Source organism: Synchytrium microbalum, assembly GCF_006535985.1.
Source record: "Synchytrium microbalum strain JEL517 chromosome Unknown SmJEL517_scf0051, whole genome shotgun sequence".
NCBI classification, from domain to species: domain Eukaryota; kingdom Fungi; phylum Chytridiomycota; class Chytridiomycetes; order Synchytriales; family Synchytriaceae; genus Synchytrium; species Synchytrium microbalum.
The window spans coordinates 139545-155130 of NW_022158400.1; the positions used below are offsets into that span (position 1 = coordinate 139545).

Genomic DNA, 15586 nt, shown 5'->3' on the forward strand with positions numbered 1-15586 from the left:
GTCTCGGTTATTCAACACACCTTGGTATTAGGCGTTCCGGCTGTTTCTGCTTCTGTTGGAGCTAGCCCGACGGTCTCTCCACTGCAAATCGCTGCCTCACCGTCTACCAGTACTCAACCAAGTTCAACTGCAATGGAATCGGCAAGCAACGTCCGAGCATGTGACTTTTGATTCTCGGGTTCCGTTTTGACATTTCTCCTTGGTGGATTGCAGGTCGTTTCGAGCCCTATCTCAACTCCTTCGCCACCAGCTATGGAATCGCCAAGCAACGTAGACCCGCTCGGTTGGACGCCACTACCAACTCCTACTGCTACGCCGACATATCTGGAGACTCCTTCAGCAACAAGCTATACTCCAGTTTCAAGTGCTTGTGCAATTCCAAGTGCTAGGTATGATGATGAGTTTCCGTCAAGAGGTGGTGGCTGTTCTGTTTTTTAAACTTATTCTAAACATTTAAGCGAGAACGGGACCGTACATTCCATTCTCAAACCATCAAGCAGCAGGTTGAGAAGATCTGGCATAGTTACATCGGTGGTTGTGTTGTGGTTGGCGCAGGGCGCCTACACATTGATTTGGACGTAAGAAAGCCTCTGAAAAATTAGAGAGAAACACCGAAAAGTACTGATAAATCATTTGTAATACATCTCGTTTATCGGGAAATACGGCCGCCCCTGCGTAAAAACTCCAAACAAGTGGCAAAGTGTTGTTTTTTTTGATGTTTTTACAATAGCACTATAGCTGGCGTGGCATAAACCTGTTGGTGTCGCGCTTAATATGTAATTCAGTCTTCCATTCGTGATCAGCGGTTCAGTGCTTCTATACCTCAAAAAGAAACATCTAAGATCGACTAGTACACAAATTTCAAGGAATTCATTGTTGGTGAGTTCGTTAGAAGAAAGTAACGAGATTAGAGCCTTAATATTAATTACTTTCAAATACGTAGATATAGCTAGCCATGGCAAGCAGCAACGCAAGCCTCCAACAACTACCCTCAGCTCCCTCATCCCAAGCTTCGCCAGATATACCAGTGTTAATATCAACTGGCAGTACTCCATCAACATCAAATCGACTAGTTGCCGAGTCGATCTTTGATTTCTTGTTCATGGGAATGGTTGAAACATTCCATCAATCCCCTTCCGAAATTGAAAATGATCGTGAAGCTGTATATTTCAAGCTCGAGTCGATAGGGTATCGTGTTGGACTCGCTATGGCTGAAAGGTATTGCAAATTGTGATTTGACTTTGATACTGTTTGTATTGGCACTCTGTTTTGACTTGGACCTCACCACAGGTTTACGAAAGATCGGCCACGCTTTATTGATAATCTGGATGCAGTCAAATTCATATGTAAAGACTTTTGGATTGCAATATTCAAGAAGCAGATTGATAATCTGAAAACAAATCATCGGGTAACCCACCTATTTGGTGTATTGAGGAGTAACAACAAACTGACGCTTCGACATCAAATTAGGGCGTGTATGTCTTGTCAGATAATAATTTTAGATGGTTTTCAAGAATGTCAACAGATGGTACTGGTGTTGATGCCAGTAGGCAAGCCTTTCCAGTACGTTTGTTAGCGTGATTTGTTTGAGCCAAGATCCGCATTCACGCATACGCGATTGCTAACAATAATCGTGATAGTATCTCGCATTTCCATGTGGACTGATACGAGGCGCACTGGCTAATTTAGGAGTTGCTAGTGTGGTGATTGCCGAAGTTACTATATTGCCACAGTTGACATTTCAAGTCAAAATATCAAAGTAGGCAAACTAGGTGGTCGCATTGATAATTATCACGTGTAATTAAATAAATATTCCTATTGTCCTCATCAATGGTCATGTTCGGTGTTCGGTGCTCCAGTCGCGATTCAAAACTTTGGAGTCGAGAAAGAAGAAGGAGGCAGTAACATAGCTGGCAATTTTAGAGTATCTTGCAGAGATGTCGCATATGTCTCATATGACAGATGAACAAATAGCGAGGACCATCGCGGACGGCTCACGCTCCTTCAGGCCAAGAAACAAGTCGTCACATTCACAGCAGGAGATGGACAGTGAAGACGATGAAGCATCTGCCAAAGTCTCTAGAACAGGACAGAATCAACGACGTAATTATTCGGATGCTGCTGGTGATGGCACTGACGACATCAATAACAATGCTCGACGACAGCAACAGCGATCGTCATTTGGCAATAATGTCGCGGAATCACCTGATGAATTAATTCAAAAGTGCAGACAGATTATTGAAAAGGTCAAGACTATCAAGGACAATACGTATGTATCATTCCTTGTATTTGATGTCAAACATATGGGATCCGAATACTAACCAATTACAACGCTACTAGTGGTCGAGTCATTTCTGCATTATTCCATGAAATGGTCGATCCCGATGAAGTCGAAGGCTACTATGATTTCATCAAGCAACCTATAGCGCTGGTCACCATTGAACAAAAACTCGACGGTGGCGAATACACATCCTTTGATGAAATCAAGACCGATTTTGATTTAATGTGGAAGAATGCAATGTCGTTTAATTTACCTGGATCTGAAGTGTATACTGATGCTCAGAATCTACAGGTTTGGTTTGCAAAAAAGTCGTGTTTTCTGCATCCCGCTATTCATATTCTGACATCAAAATCCTACTTAGAAATTCACCAACAAGGAATTCGGTCCTTTAATTAAGATGGGCAAATCGTTGAAAATTACCTTAAAACCAACAAAGCCAGAAAGAGACGACGAGTCTTCCGAATCGTATAATGGACCAAAGAGACCTCCTACTGTTGAAGGTGTGTGCGTTAGAACCTGTTCAAGTAATATTTTCGTCCACTTACCTCAATTTCCATTATTCAGAGTCGAAGCAACTCTTCCAGGCAGCTCAACGAGGCGACGTGAGAAAGTTGGACTCCATCTTGAGATTGGGCGTAGATCCAAACTGTTATCAAGAGACCCAACAAGGCAATGACCGATTTACTTGGCCTCTCATGTCAGTTGTGGCTAGTAATGGTCGTACGGAAGCTGCTGATTTATTGATAAAGTATGGCGCCAATGTGGAAATCACTGATACTTGGTATGAAGGAGTAAGTATGGATTCAGATGTCGGCCTTGTTTATTTTTTGCTCTCCTGTGCTGATTTCCTATTCCTGTTGTTAGAGACCGTTAGCTTGGGCTGCTTGGAATGGGCATATAGAGTTCTGTCGACGACTCATTGAACGACATGGAGCCAATCGCTTTGCGAAAAACACCAAGGGTCAAGTCGCGTTTGATTTAGTATCTGATCCAACAAATCCCAAATGGCGTGGAGTTTTGACGGTAACTATTAAAATTTGATGGATTTTTTGCGTGCGAGTTAAATATCGCTTGAACTGCTTGATCTGATATGATGCTCTATAACCCGATAGGACGGAGATTATGAAGATTCAAATAAAAGCAAAAAGAGGAAGAAGCAAACTGACTCTGATGAAACAGAGCGCCCTCCTCAGCGAATGAAGTACGACGACGATGAAGACTTTTCTGGCTCAACGTCAAGTAAACCAGGTCAACAATACGCAACTCCAGGATCTGCATCTCAAAGGCCGTCACTTCCCAGAAATTCTACTGTACAAGGAAGAGGTGGATCTGCACCTTTGTCAGCTGGTCCTTCACCTACTATCGCACCACCGCCTGTTAGTACATCTATAAAACAGCAAAATCGAATTGCTGCTTCTGGTGGTAAGAAAGGTGGTTCTGGTCGTGCTACTAGAGCTGGCTCTGAGGAAATGGATGATGGTCCGATTCCGTCTGCAGGTCGTCATGGTAAAATATTAGTGTTCACTATCAATGATAGTATTTGATTGCAAAAGCCAGTAGTTCCTTCAGGGAGCTGATCGATCATCTTTCCATTTGTTAGAGGTAGATTTGGGACGAGTCAATCAATATTATACAGGATTGCCATTTAGTAACATTATCGCCAACACGTATCAACCACGTAAGTGCCCGAGTATTTGATCAGAATCGACAACGCCAGTCATCGCTCTGTTTAACATGTCATTTTTAAAGCTAAAACCCCACTGATTGCCAAAATTCGAATCTTTTCGAATCCCGATCCTTCACGATTATCCGTAAACCTTCCCCGACAATCACCGCCGTATCTGCTGCATGCAACTTCAGGCCGTTCATTAGCTGTGTCACACTCAATCTCGTCGGTAACTATTCAGGTACACTGTCCAAACAACTATCCAGATCAGATGAGGTCGCTTCGTATGGCATTCAAGGACATGAGTGCAAATGGTGGTGAAGTAAAGATATTTGGGCCGTCTGCACAAGAGATGGAGCCTAGCTCTGGAATGTATGAATTCAAAGCTGAATTGAAGGAGGGCACGAACGTGTATGCTTTACGAGTCATATCGGCTGCTGTTGCTGAAAGTGAGGCTCGACCACCTACTATGGTTGAGGAAATTAATTTTGTGCTGCAACGGTTCTGAAAGGAAGGGGGGATTATGCTAACGGGCGGTCAACAAGTTGAGGTCTGTATTATTATCTTTGTTGATATGATGATGATTTGCTTGGACATTTTACGTTTGAGAAATACATGAATATCTTTGATCTATGTTGGAGGTTTCGAGAAAGACACCTTCCAGGTTCTTAACATATTTGTGCATTCTAAAATCCACTTTTTGGCTGTGCTCTCGCAACTTCGCGTGAACGTAAAGACACTATGCCGGTAAGCTTACAGTACATTGAAAGCCAAGAATTAAGCTACCTTCAGCTACTTCAATGTAGAAATACTCTCTGATGTTACGTGCCGAGCTCGAAAACCTAGAGTCTGTCAGTCCCGAAGTTCCAGACGACTACAACTGGCACATCAAGGTTTGGAAGAATGATCTGATTGCATATTTCATCCTGCATGGTATCCTCGTCGCTGATCGTTTCTGCTCTCTTAGTGGAAATGTCAGAAATGTCGCGAAGAATATCCAAACTATGTTACCATGTGTAGTTCAGTAAGCTCATTAGATACCACCGATCCTTCTCTCGCTCTGAAACATGATCTCGCAATCTCCAATCTAGGAAGTACTTGCCATTCCAAATTCAAGAGGCGAATGTAATCTAGTCGCCAAATGTCCCTTTTGTCGTGTGGAAGGGACAGCTAGTATAGAATTCATTGGAACATATGAGACATCTGATGAAGATGGGAATGCATGGAAGTGTATGGTGAAGATAGAGAGTCGAGGGATTGAGCCTGTGACTTGGAGGTGTGAGGTATATGCTCGTGTTTTGTCATGGCAGCTTTTTTGCCTTACTGACTTTTCGATTTGTTAAGGATCCATTGACTGCTAAATCAAAGTCTGGACAAGTCTTTGATGATGTGACTATGGTAAGTACTTGTACATTGTTTCTCCATTAATTTGAACTGAAGCTGACGCAAAAACCGTTGCTAGGATAATGAGTGGACTGAATATGATGAGAAATCGAACGAGCCAGTTTCGGTGATGAATGTCGAGTATAAAGTCGAGAAGGCCTGAACGAATTTAGCAAGGAAACCCATGTAACTTATCTCATATAGACACTATATAGATCCGTGACCAAAACGGGGGGTTTCTGCAATCTATTGACACAATTGATACTACTTCTTGTTTAGAATAGCAACCTTTATTGGAATGAGCTGGTACTTCTCCCGATCCCACACTTGGCCACCTATATAAGGATCTTCTTTCACGAATCTTTCAGCAGCTTCCCTAGACATCGAGCCGACATTGGATCAGTCAAGTTCAAATTAAACAATACACAGGCACGTACTTTGTTGGTGCGTCAAAGACGAGCAACGATCCAGTCATATTGCCGTCCTGCTTGTCTAGCATCGCGCCTCCCAGTATGAGATTCGTGTCTGTCTTGGCACGATGTAGGTGCTGTTCTCTAACAGCCATTCGTTTCTACGGGAAGTTTTGTGTCAATGTCTGGAATGTCGTCCAATGTGACCAGAGTGCAATATAGCGCGAAGCACGCAGTTATGACGTACGGCAAGAGAATCTTTGTAGTCTGGAGCAATAAGGGCCCAAGTTTGTCTATAGGAAATAGAAAGAGTCAGGACTGTGAGCTTTGGAACATGATCGTTGCAATTTTGTGAATAGTTGCAGTACCCAACACTTCGAGAGCTTGAAAAGGAAGCAGTTTGAATCAGTTTCAGAGATGCGTAACCGCGCCTCTTGCAGGTTAGTATTGAGGCCATTGTCGAGCAAGCCAATATTCACGAGCTTTCCGAAATTCTACGTGACTTCAAGCGAACGACAGGACGACAAAGGATTAACGGAAAAATGTACATAAGTACATAGGTGATCTCTCACAATAGCTACGCGACTATTCTACGTGACGCTCAAAGGTTTCCTGCAAACTTTTCGAGCTTCACTTTTGACTTCAACAAACAACCAAACTTTCCAGTCAATTCTGCTTGCTACGCAACACGAGAGCGCCGCTTAGTAAGCTAGTGCGCATTGGCTTAAAGCAATAATTGCTTCTAATTGAATCCTGCATCAATCTTGCATGTTTTGAACATAAGTGGTAAGTTGTTTTTAGATGCTTTCATTATTGGACGTATGCAAGACAGGAGGAAGGGCAGTGATAGTCGTCATCTTGGCATAATAATCCATCATTCTACTGCCTCCTTCTTTGCCATTCTATTATTCAAAGGGCATCAAATTGGGCCATCATTAATGAAGCTCACTTATTCACTTATAGCATATGACAAGATGGAGGAGCCATTGCAGCCACAGACTTCTCTATCCAATGAATCCACCCCAAATCTAGTACCTCATCCTGTATCGCCTCCTCGGGTTACTGGAATGGGAAACGGCAAACAAATGTATCCCAACGACGACGACCAAACTAAACATCATCGTGCCGTCTCCCCGATACCCGATCCTTACTCTGCTGCTGTATATAAATCGAATCAGCAATCGGAATTGGCCAGCGAATCATATCAACATAATCCACCACTGTCAGTCGCTGAAAATCATGACATTGCTTCGCATCATACTCCAGCTGTACAGAAACGACCTCCTGTTGTAGAGTATGAAGTGCCGATTCATGGAAGTAGTCCCGAAGTATGGAAATCAAAGTACGTGATTGGCCTGTGTTATAATATTTTTTTTGCTCTGAAATTAAAAACTACCTCTGACACGCACAAATCACTAAAAACCAATTAGGCAAAAGTTGCGTCGAAATCTAGTGAACGGCAATGATATTCCTGACGCACCTCACTCACCGCCATATCATGATCGTGATCACGACGATCAGGAAGAGAGAGAAACCATGCGGTATCTAATACAGTCTAAAATCAAGGTTGATGATCCAAACGATGAAGATTATTTAGAAGGTTCCTCACGACGTAAAAGTAAATCACGATCAAGGTCACGATCACAATCCAGATCTCATAGAGGATCTCCTGCACCATCTATAGCCTCTTCAACGAAATCATCAAATCGAATGTCTGAGGTATCCAACGGTGAAAACAAGTCATCTCGAAAACGTAAAAGGCCTAGTAATACTGGAGCTGTCGTAGATACCGAAATGATAGATGCCACTCAGAACGACATTGACGAATCTGGCCAGACAGTGTCTAGAGATTCACCACCACTACCCACAGATGATGCTGATGTTTCTGCACATCAGGAATCTCGGGGTAGACCCTCGAGTCGCAAGTCAAAAGGTCATGAATCATCAAACCGAACAGAATCACCAGCTGATGATCAGTATAGTAACAATGAAGACGACAACAATAATGATAATCCCAGTAATGATAGTCAAGAAGAAGAGGGTGGAACCTCGTCTGCCAGACGAAAATCTGCTAGTGGTATAAGCAAGAGGAAAGCAAAGGACGATTATGTACGAGCCCAGATTGAAATGCTTCAGAAATTTGAAGCTCAAAAGCAAGCAGGAACATCATCATCACCGCCGAGATCAACATCTTCCGACAAGGCTAAAAATACACCACCAAGTATAATTACTTCAGATATTGCAGAGAAAAGGCCACGTGGACGTCCTCCTGGTGGAGGCAATAGTCGTAAAAACAGTCGCCAAACAAGTCCCAAACCATCTACAGCACCGACATCGCCCATCCGTGGTGAATCAATTAAACGTAGCGTACCCACAACACCATCTGGGCCTGTAGCTTCTCCTCCCTCAGTGCCAGCACCCAAAAGTGAGCCCATACCGCCACCTCCATCGTCATCATCAGCAAAAGGTCCAGGGTCATCACCGCCTCGTTATCCACCGGTCCAGAGCCGGGATCCCAAGGCTGGCATCCGTCTAGGTAATAAAATAGTCCCGTATTCTGCCATCAACACTATAGATAGGGCCGGCCGAACCCATATACATAAATATGCAGAACTTGGAGACGCAGACACTTGTCTGATTCTGATAAATGCTGGCGCTGATATAAATATAAGAGATCACGCTGGATGGTCACCATTACACGAAGCATGTTTAAATGGCCATGACAAGGTCGTCTCACTCCTGATTCGATATGGTGCTGATCCAAACTCTTTGGGATCTGGTGGTGATACTCCTCTACACGATGCTGTAGAAAATCGACATTCCAAAGTTGTCGACATTCTTCTAGCTCATGGTGCTTCTATGACTACAGCCAATAATGCTGGAAAATTGCCTCGTGACTTAGTAGAAGCGTCGGATGCTCTACGTAGTGTTTTGGACGCCTGGGAGGAATGGCTTCCCAAAGTATCAGAAAAGGATGACACTGGAAGAACATTATTACATAAAGCAGCTGCTTCTGGTGATATGGTACTGTTCAAGAATTGCATAAAATATGGATCGGATGTAGCTTCAGTGGACTATGCCGGCAACACTCCTCTGCATGAAGCTGCCAATGACGGTGAAAAGGAAGTTGTCACTGAATTGCTCAAGTATGGAGCCAACCCGAATGCTGCGAGTAATACTGGAGATACTCCTCTGCATGTTGCGGTAGTCAATGGCTATACCGAAGTAGTTGAATCAATCCTCAAACACGGAGGTAATGCTGTCCTGACAAATCACGATGGCAAGACGCCTCGAGATTTGATTGATGGTCAGATAACAAGTGATGCAGAATGGACCGCAATGCATACCATCAAGGAAATGCTGGATCGTGATCCAGAATCATGGAAGCCATATATAAAGCCTTTATTCCGAGCTCAAATAGTAGTAGAACATCAATCTGGAGATTCCATACGTCGCAGTGCTAGTCTACAGCCAAAACAGGAAGCATCAGATTCAGGTACGGCTCAATCCAAGCCTCGGCCTTTGAAGAAGAATACACATCATCGTCACTCTCGTCGCTCCTCTATTGCATCTGATTCTTCTACAAGTATTGCTCCTTCAAATGGTAATGGGTCATCAGTATCAGCTAATCAGAATAATTATTTTGCTTGGGGTGGTTTAGACCCACCTCGTGGTGGGTTCGAGTCAAAGCGAGAGGAACGTAAATTCCAGATGCTTCTCCAGCAGTTGGGAGAGACTGCAAAGCCAGCACCATCACCGCAACAGCAATTGCAAAGTCGTGGTCGTAAAGATGAAGATGACGCCGAGTCTAGTCAAGATGAACGCAGACGAGTCAAGATTAGTGAAGAACGAGGTCGCTCAAAGGCTTCCAGAACTCGAGAGTCCTCTTCGTCTTCGACACGATATTCTAGTAGCTCTAGTAGCGATATTGATAGTGATGATGAAGGTGATGATGAAGATGCTACAATGTCAACCTCATCTAAAGGTCATAAAGAAAGCAAGAGTAGTAACTCGGCAAAGAGACCTGTAGGTAGACCGCCCAAGAAGCCTTCCAAACCATCGAAACCTGAAGCATCCAAATCTATATCAAAGTCTAAGGATGATACTCTGGGCAAACGTCGTGAGAGATCAAGGTCTCCAGACTTAAAGGGAAAGAAACCGAAAGTTGCTGATGATCGTAAAGGTAATAAGCTTGCTGTGGTTTATGCCTGTTGTTTTGACATACTTGTTTGTGTTCGCATATTAATCTTGTTGTTTTGACATGTTTTTTTGTGTTCGCATCCTAACCATTGTTTTTGTTTTGTAGTTAAAAAAGAGAAACGAGAACGGTCTTCATCTCCACCTCGCCAAAAGCCGGCAGCCGATGGAACGGATCGTAAGAAGAAGAGAGACCCAAGTCCTAAAAGAAGGCGTGTTGAAGATGAGAAAAAGCCAAAGAAAGTAGCTCCCAAAGACTCAAATAAAATGGATGTGGATATGAAGGAATTGTTTGGTGAAGATGATGACGAATCCCAAATTAAGAAAGTAAAGAAGCCAATTGCTAGTGAAAGGAAGCCATCTGTAGTCGCAGCACTAAAACCAGCAGCAGCACCACCACCTCCCCCAGAACCTGTTATAGAAGGTAATTCAACTGCGTCTTTCAGGAAAGTTGTCAAAGTCTGGTTGAACACAATGTACTGATTATTTCCTGTGAAAAATTTAGACCTCCCTGTTATAAAGAAGAAGCCCAAAAAGAGTTGGCTGACTGTATCAGGGTATCAGCGTGCTGGTGGTGAATCCACGCTTCCTCCAGTCGCTCCAGGCCGATCCAAACCTGCAGCCAGTGGACCGACTCCCAATGGAGTTCATCTAGCCAAGGATGACTCCCAGAGTAGTCTGTCTTCATCAACGATATGCCCAGACGCCTACTTCTCGCGGCCCTCAGAGCTAATAGATGCAGCAGCTCTCGAAGAATATGAACATAAACACTGTCTTCCCTTATACTCTGTAATTCTCCCAGATGAACCCAACACCCGATATATGGTTGACTTGCAAGTAGGGTTGTTTCTAGGTCTCCCGTCTGGCAGGCAATTTCTAGACAAGTACCCATCTCTGAGCCGACGAGTAGCTACCTCTGCTGAAAAGTCTGATTTAGCAGTTACACCAATTGCAGAAGCTACATGGTCGTGCATGAAGTTGAGAGGAAAAACCAAGTGGTTGAAACCGTTGTCAACTCGGTCTGGAAAAGAGGGCCTGAAGTTAGGTGATGTAGATGTACAGCTAGTGAAAGAAGATGAAATAGCTGCTGTTTTGCTTGAAGCTGGAGCTCTTCCTGGAAGTCAGAGTCATCCGTGGGGTGCTTGGGTATCTTCTGTAGACCTTAAAACGTTTAATGAAGGCCTTCCAAACGCTGTCACGCCACGTACAGATCATCCAACTCCCAAAATAACAGTAGCAGCACAAGCCGCAGCACCAGCAGTAGATAGTAGTAACGGCTCTGCAGAAGCATCATCATCAACAGCAGCACCAACGAATGAAACTGTTGCTTCGACACCTGCAATAAACGATGTAGCTAATGCAGGCAATAATGGTAATAGTGGTGGAGGCAATAGTGGGGGTGGAGCAACAACTACGTTTGCAACGTTTGATTTGCATAAGCTCAAGAAACGGGGTGGTAACCCGACTGCATAAAATGTATATTTTTTGTTCTGCAGTTTTTTGAACAATTGTGTATAAATTTGAAACAGCAAGATGTATCTCAGAGATTGTTAGTTCGTTTTGTGTCTCAATTGGGTCTCGAGATATGGAGCTGTCCTCGTCGCTATTTTGTGGTTGCAGTGTTTGTCGACTGTCAATCTTGTCAAAAACACATGCTAGAACCATCATATTGATTTGTATGCCAGTTACAGGATTTCAACAAGGAGATCGCAACAAAGGGCTTTGTTTTGTAAATTATTCAATAGTCAATGAAGCTAATCAAACTAAATTGGCAATGTACGGCTATCAAATTGATGAACGTCAAACTCTACGTATTGATGTTACTAATGAACGAGGCTTCGGGGAACTTGTATCAATATCACAATATCACGATACATGGTTACGCCTGAGGATGGATACACTCTACGCTTCAAACAGAGTCCGGAAATGACCAGAATGGCCACGGGGATGCCACCAAATGGTCCCATAGCTTATGAGGTCTTTCCGTGAGGTTTCAAAAGCAGATAAAGCCACGAAATCTTGATGATTTTCGTTTGGAACACTGTGTTGATTACTGGCAACCTCAACTGTAGGAGGAATGTTGTTGATATTTTGGTGAAGGGTGCAAATAGTTGGAGTAGTAGTAAAAGGCAAACAACCATAGTGCTTGTATAGTGGTCCTTGCTAAAAATATTCAAATTGTAAGGCCTCACAAGTCAAAGTTCCACTGCCAAGGCGACAGTCAGTGAAAGGATGCTCCTTCAATAGATTCCAAGAATTGCTGGCCTCATCAACCACAGTTTCACATTAGAGACGATGCGAAGGCAAACCACTGCCTCACTTAAATCAAGTTGTTAAGTTCTCTAAGCATTAGGTAACCTCAACAAGTAAGTGCCTTGTTCGTGTTTTTTTTTTGTCGAAGATCAGCGAACAGGATCAAAGAATGAACCTCATCAGCACCATGAACTGATGTTTGTCGTTCTTTAGATCACTTACAAGAAATGGATCGACCTCCGTTAGTCTCCTGGCTAGTAGCTCAACATCATCAATTTTCCCAAAAATTTGAAAACGATCAAGTGCAAAAGCTTCGTGAAGCTTGCACGAACTGTGAAAAAATACAAGATTTGAAGACTCTATGGAGCGCGGGAGCTAGTTGGCAGCATCGTCAGTCCCTAGCAAAGGATATTGACCTTGCAAGTCAACACAAGGAATTGGCTGCACAACATTTTCGAGCTCAGACGTGGCACGCTGCTCTTAAAGAGTATACTAAAGTACGCAATACTTTAATGTGACGTAAGGAGCTGCTTTCTGACGTGTTTCGTCTATAGGTATTACAATATTCGGATGCAAACCAACGAGCAGTTGGTTTTGCCAATCGCTCTGCCTGTCTTCTCGAGATGGCCAGATATCGTGACTGCATGACAGACATAGATAGTGCACTAGCCGCTTCGTATCCATCCCATCTTGAATACAAGATTCATCGCCGAAAAGCACTCTGTATGGAAAAGTTACGTTACTCGGCAACTGACGTTGAAGCCGAGCTAAAGAAGGCTCTCGTATCGTCTCAGGACAACGCAAAGCCGGATTGGGAAGCCAAGATTAGAAAGGATTTAGAGCGCTTGTCTGTACAAGCTGGGAAGGAGAGTATTGAGCCTAAAGACGTGGTAAATGAGGAGCCACAGTCGAATGCACTGCCTGTGCTCATTGTTAAGATCGATCAGAATGGAGAGAGGAGTCTTGTCGCCTCGTCTCGGCTAGACGCTGGTTGTCTTTTAATCGAAGAACAAGCCATTGCTAATGTGTTGGATGAGGGTTTTGTCGAGACGAGATGCCAGACGTGTCTTGAGCCTCTAGGTGACATTCCATTACCGTAAGTCGTTCATTGTACATTTCGAATAAATCATCTCCTCAACTTGTCATCTTTCAGGTGTAATGACTGCTCTCAAGTGCTGTTTTGTTCTGTAGCATGCAACTCAAGCAACATTCACCAACGAGAATGTCGTAGATATTGCTTACTCGATGTGACTGATATGGCTCGGCTGGCACTACGACTGACTTCGGCAGTTGATTCAAATGACTCGTCTGCGAATATTGTTTCAGAGTCAGAAAGTGTCGTTCCTGGATGTGATTCCGATGGCAGATTTGCAGGTTTCAATATTTTGCTTTTCCTCGGATCTGATCATTGTGCTTATGTCTTTTACTGACCTTTAGGTCCAGGTGCTGTGAATTCGCTAGCCTCACATCTTGAACGATGCCCCATAGAAGAAGTCAAGCAATGGCAAATCGAATCCATATTGTTGGCCGACGAATTTGGGATTGATGAGCAAAAATATTTATGGGCGCGTGGTGTGATCCGGTCGAATTCCTTTGCCATCAAGATCGCGCAGAAGACTACGTCAACGAGTTTGATAATCGAGAGTCGAGATGTTAAGATTGCTACTGCTGTCTTTACACGGACTTCATTATTCAATCACAGGTAAAAACGATTCTGTTTTTTTTGCAACTTCAAGGTTGAATTGAGTGTCTTGACGCGACACATTTTGGTAGCTGTGCGCCAAACGCTAAGGTGGAATTCAGCGGAATTCATGTTTCAGTCCGCTCTACTAGCAAAGTAGAAGCTGGCGATGAAATCACCATCAGCTATGTAAGTCTGTTACTCTCAAATATCAAGACCACCAACCACAACTCATTAAATCTCCAACTTCAAGGGTCCAATCGCAACACGACAGTCAACATCAGATCGTCAGGCTATCATTCAAGAGAAATGGGGCTTTCTTTGTATTTGTGCTGCTTGCATGAACGGGACAAACTCGGTAAAAGGATTCAGATGCTTGAAATGTGGAGCTCCTGTTGCTCTCGAAGACGCAACTTGCTCTTCATGTTCAACTGTTGTATCAAAGGATATGATTCAAAAGGTAGTCAATTGTCTTGGCCTCAAGCTATCAAAGCTTTCGAGTGATATTTTTTACGTATGTGTAGGAGACTGATGTGGCTAACTCTTTGTGGGCTCGCTCACAATCGGGAGATGATGCAACACAACAACTCAAATTGCTCAAGTCATGTTGTGAGATTCGAGAGAGAATTTATAATGGCAAGAGTCTAGTGTTGGGAAACACGTATGATGCGTTGGCTGAGTTGTATGCTCGTCAAGGTAGGCATCATAATCTGTATCCCTTTGGCAAATAGTTGACATTTCATATATTAGGTGAATTCGAGGAAGCTTTACCTTGGTGTTACAAATCTTTGGCCATATTGGAAGGAGTTTATGGTGAAAACAGCGTAGAGTATACACGTGAACTGCCCAAGTTGTGCTCTGTGATATTTAATACTCGGTGAGATTAAGAATTCCAGGAGAGATAAACTAGTAGACTCAAACCATGGCGTCTTTTTTAGATCCCATCCTATGAAAAAGTTGGAATGGGTTCAACGAGGTCTTGATTTGTACAGACTGCATGGATTGAACGCTGCCAAGGACGACGATTTCATAGAACTGGAGAACATGAGAGAAGCTCTTTCGTCCTTTCCAATTCAATAAGCATCTTCATTTACACGTTTGCTTTGTTTAAGAGATTAATAGACTTGATATTTATTTAAAGGGGTACTACTTTTTCAAGATCTGATTAGATGTCACTCTGGTGACATCTAACAGGACTGATGTTGTATGACTTAAGAAATGAGTATTATTTGGGGTAAGGTTCGAATAACACCTCAGCCCCTAAAGCATTATTATAATTACAACATCCATTGTCCTCTGCTTACAACCAGAAAATTCCAGCCGTGGGTAGTCCGACCAACGCAGTCAAAACCAGGATGGCGGCCGAGTCGAGACTAGCGAGGTACCCATATCGTGAAGAGTAAGTAGAGACAGATCTGCCAGCAGATGATGTCGATGATTGTGGGATAACCGTGGTTGTCGCAACGACTGTTGTCGTTGTTGTTGTGGTGGTCGTTGTTGTTGTTGCGGCGAGAACAGGGAAAGTCTAGGAATCGTTATTCTCAGCTATTTTGCATCGTTTTCGTAGCGACTGGAATGACACCTACCGTGTACCATTGGCTCTGTGGAACACCCAAACAACTTCCTATTTGCATAACCTGGAACCCAGCCTTCAGGACTTGATACATGACTGGTCTAGCCAAAAGAGCAGACTGATTATATAGATCGTGCTCCAA

At 43.4% G+C, this 15586-nt stretch overlaps 4 protein-coding genes across 4 annotated transcripts; 3 read left to right on the forward strand and 1 right to left on the reverse strand.

The window, feature by feature from the left end:
• Nucleotides 1-955: 955 nt before the first annotated feature.
• Nucleotides 956-1763, forward strand: SmJEL517_g05520 (uncharacterized protein; the record flags this gene model as incomplete). Its single annotated transcript, XM_031171446.1, has 4 exons — nucleotides 956-1218; nucleotides 1291-1408; nucleotides 1471-1563; nucleotides 1641-1763. The coding sequence occupies 4 exons, from the start codon at nucleotides 956-958 to the stop codon at nucleotides 1761-1763; spliced, it is 597 nt and encodes a 198-aa protein (XP_031022596.1).
• Nucleotides 1764-1937: 174 nt separating this feature from the next.
• SmJEL517_g05521 (uncharacterized protein) lies at nucleotides 1938-4455 on the forward strand (the record flags this gene model as incomplete). Its single annotated transcript, XM_031171447.1, has 8 exons — nucleotides 1938-2269; nucleotides 2341-2572; nucleotides 2643-2781; nucleotides 2846-3072; nucleotides 3146-3304; nucleotides 3394-3787; nucleotides 3882-3959; nucleotides 4031-4455. The coding sequence occupies 8 exons, from the start codon at nucleotides 1938-1940 to the stop codon at nucleotides 4453-4455; spliced, it is 1986 nt and encodes a 661-aa protein (XP_031022595.1).
• A 1139-nt stretch (nucleotides 4456-5594) lies between these two features.
• SmJEL517_g05522 (uncharacterized protein) lies at nucleotides 5595-6197 on the reverse strand (the record flags this gene model as incomplete). Its single annotated transcript, XM_031171448.1, has 4 exons — nucleotides 5595-5706; nucleotides 5768-5901; nucleotides 5988-6033; nucleotides 6109-6197. The coding sequence occupies 4 exons, from the start codon at nucleotides 6195-6197 to the stop codon at nucleotides 5595-5597; spliced, it is 381 nt and encodes a 126-aa protein (XP_031022594.1).
• Nucleotides 6198-6714: 517 nt separating this feature from the next.
• Nucleotides 6715-11410, forward strand: SmJEL517_g05523 (uncharacterized protein; the record flags this gene model as incomplete). The annotated part of the gene is made up of 4 exons (XM_031171449.1): nucleotides 6715-7082; nucleotides 7171-9923; nucleotides 10047-10361; nucleotides 10443-11410. The coding sequence occupies 4 exons, from the start codon at nucleotides 6715-6717 to the stop codon at nucleotides 11408-11410; spliced, it is 4404 nt and encodes a 1467-aa protein (XP_031022593.1).
• Nucleotides 11411-15586: the final 4176 nt, after the last annotated feature.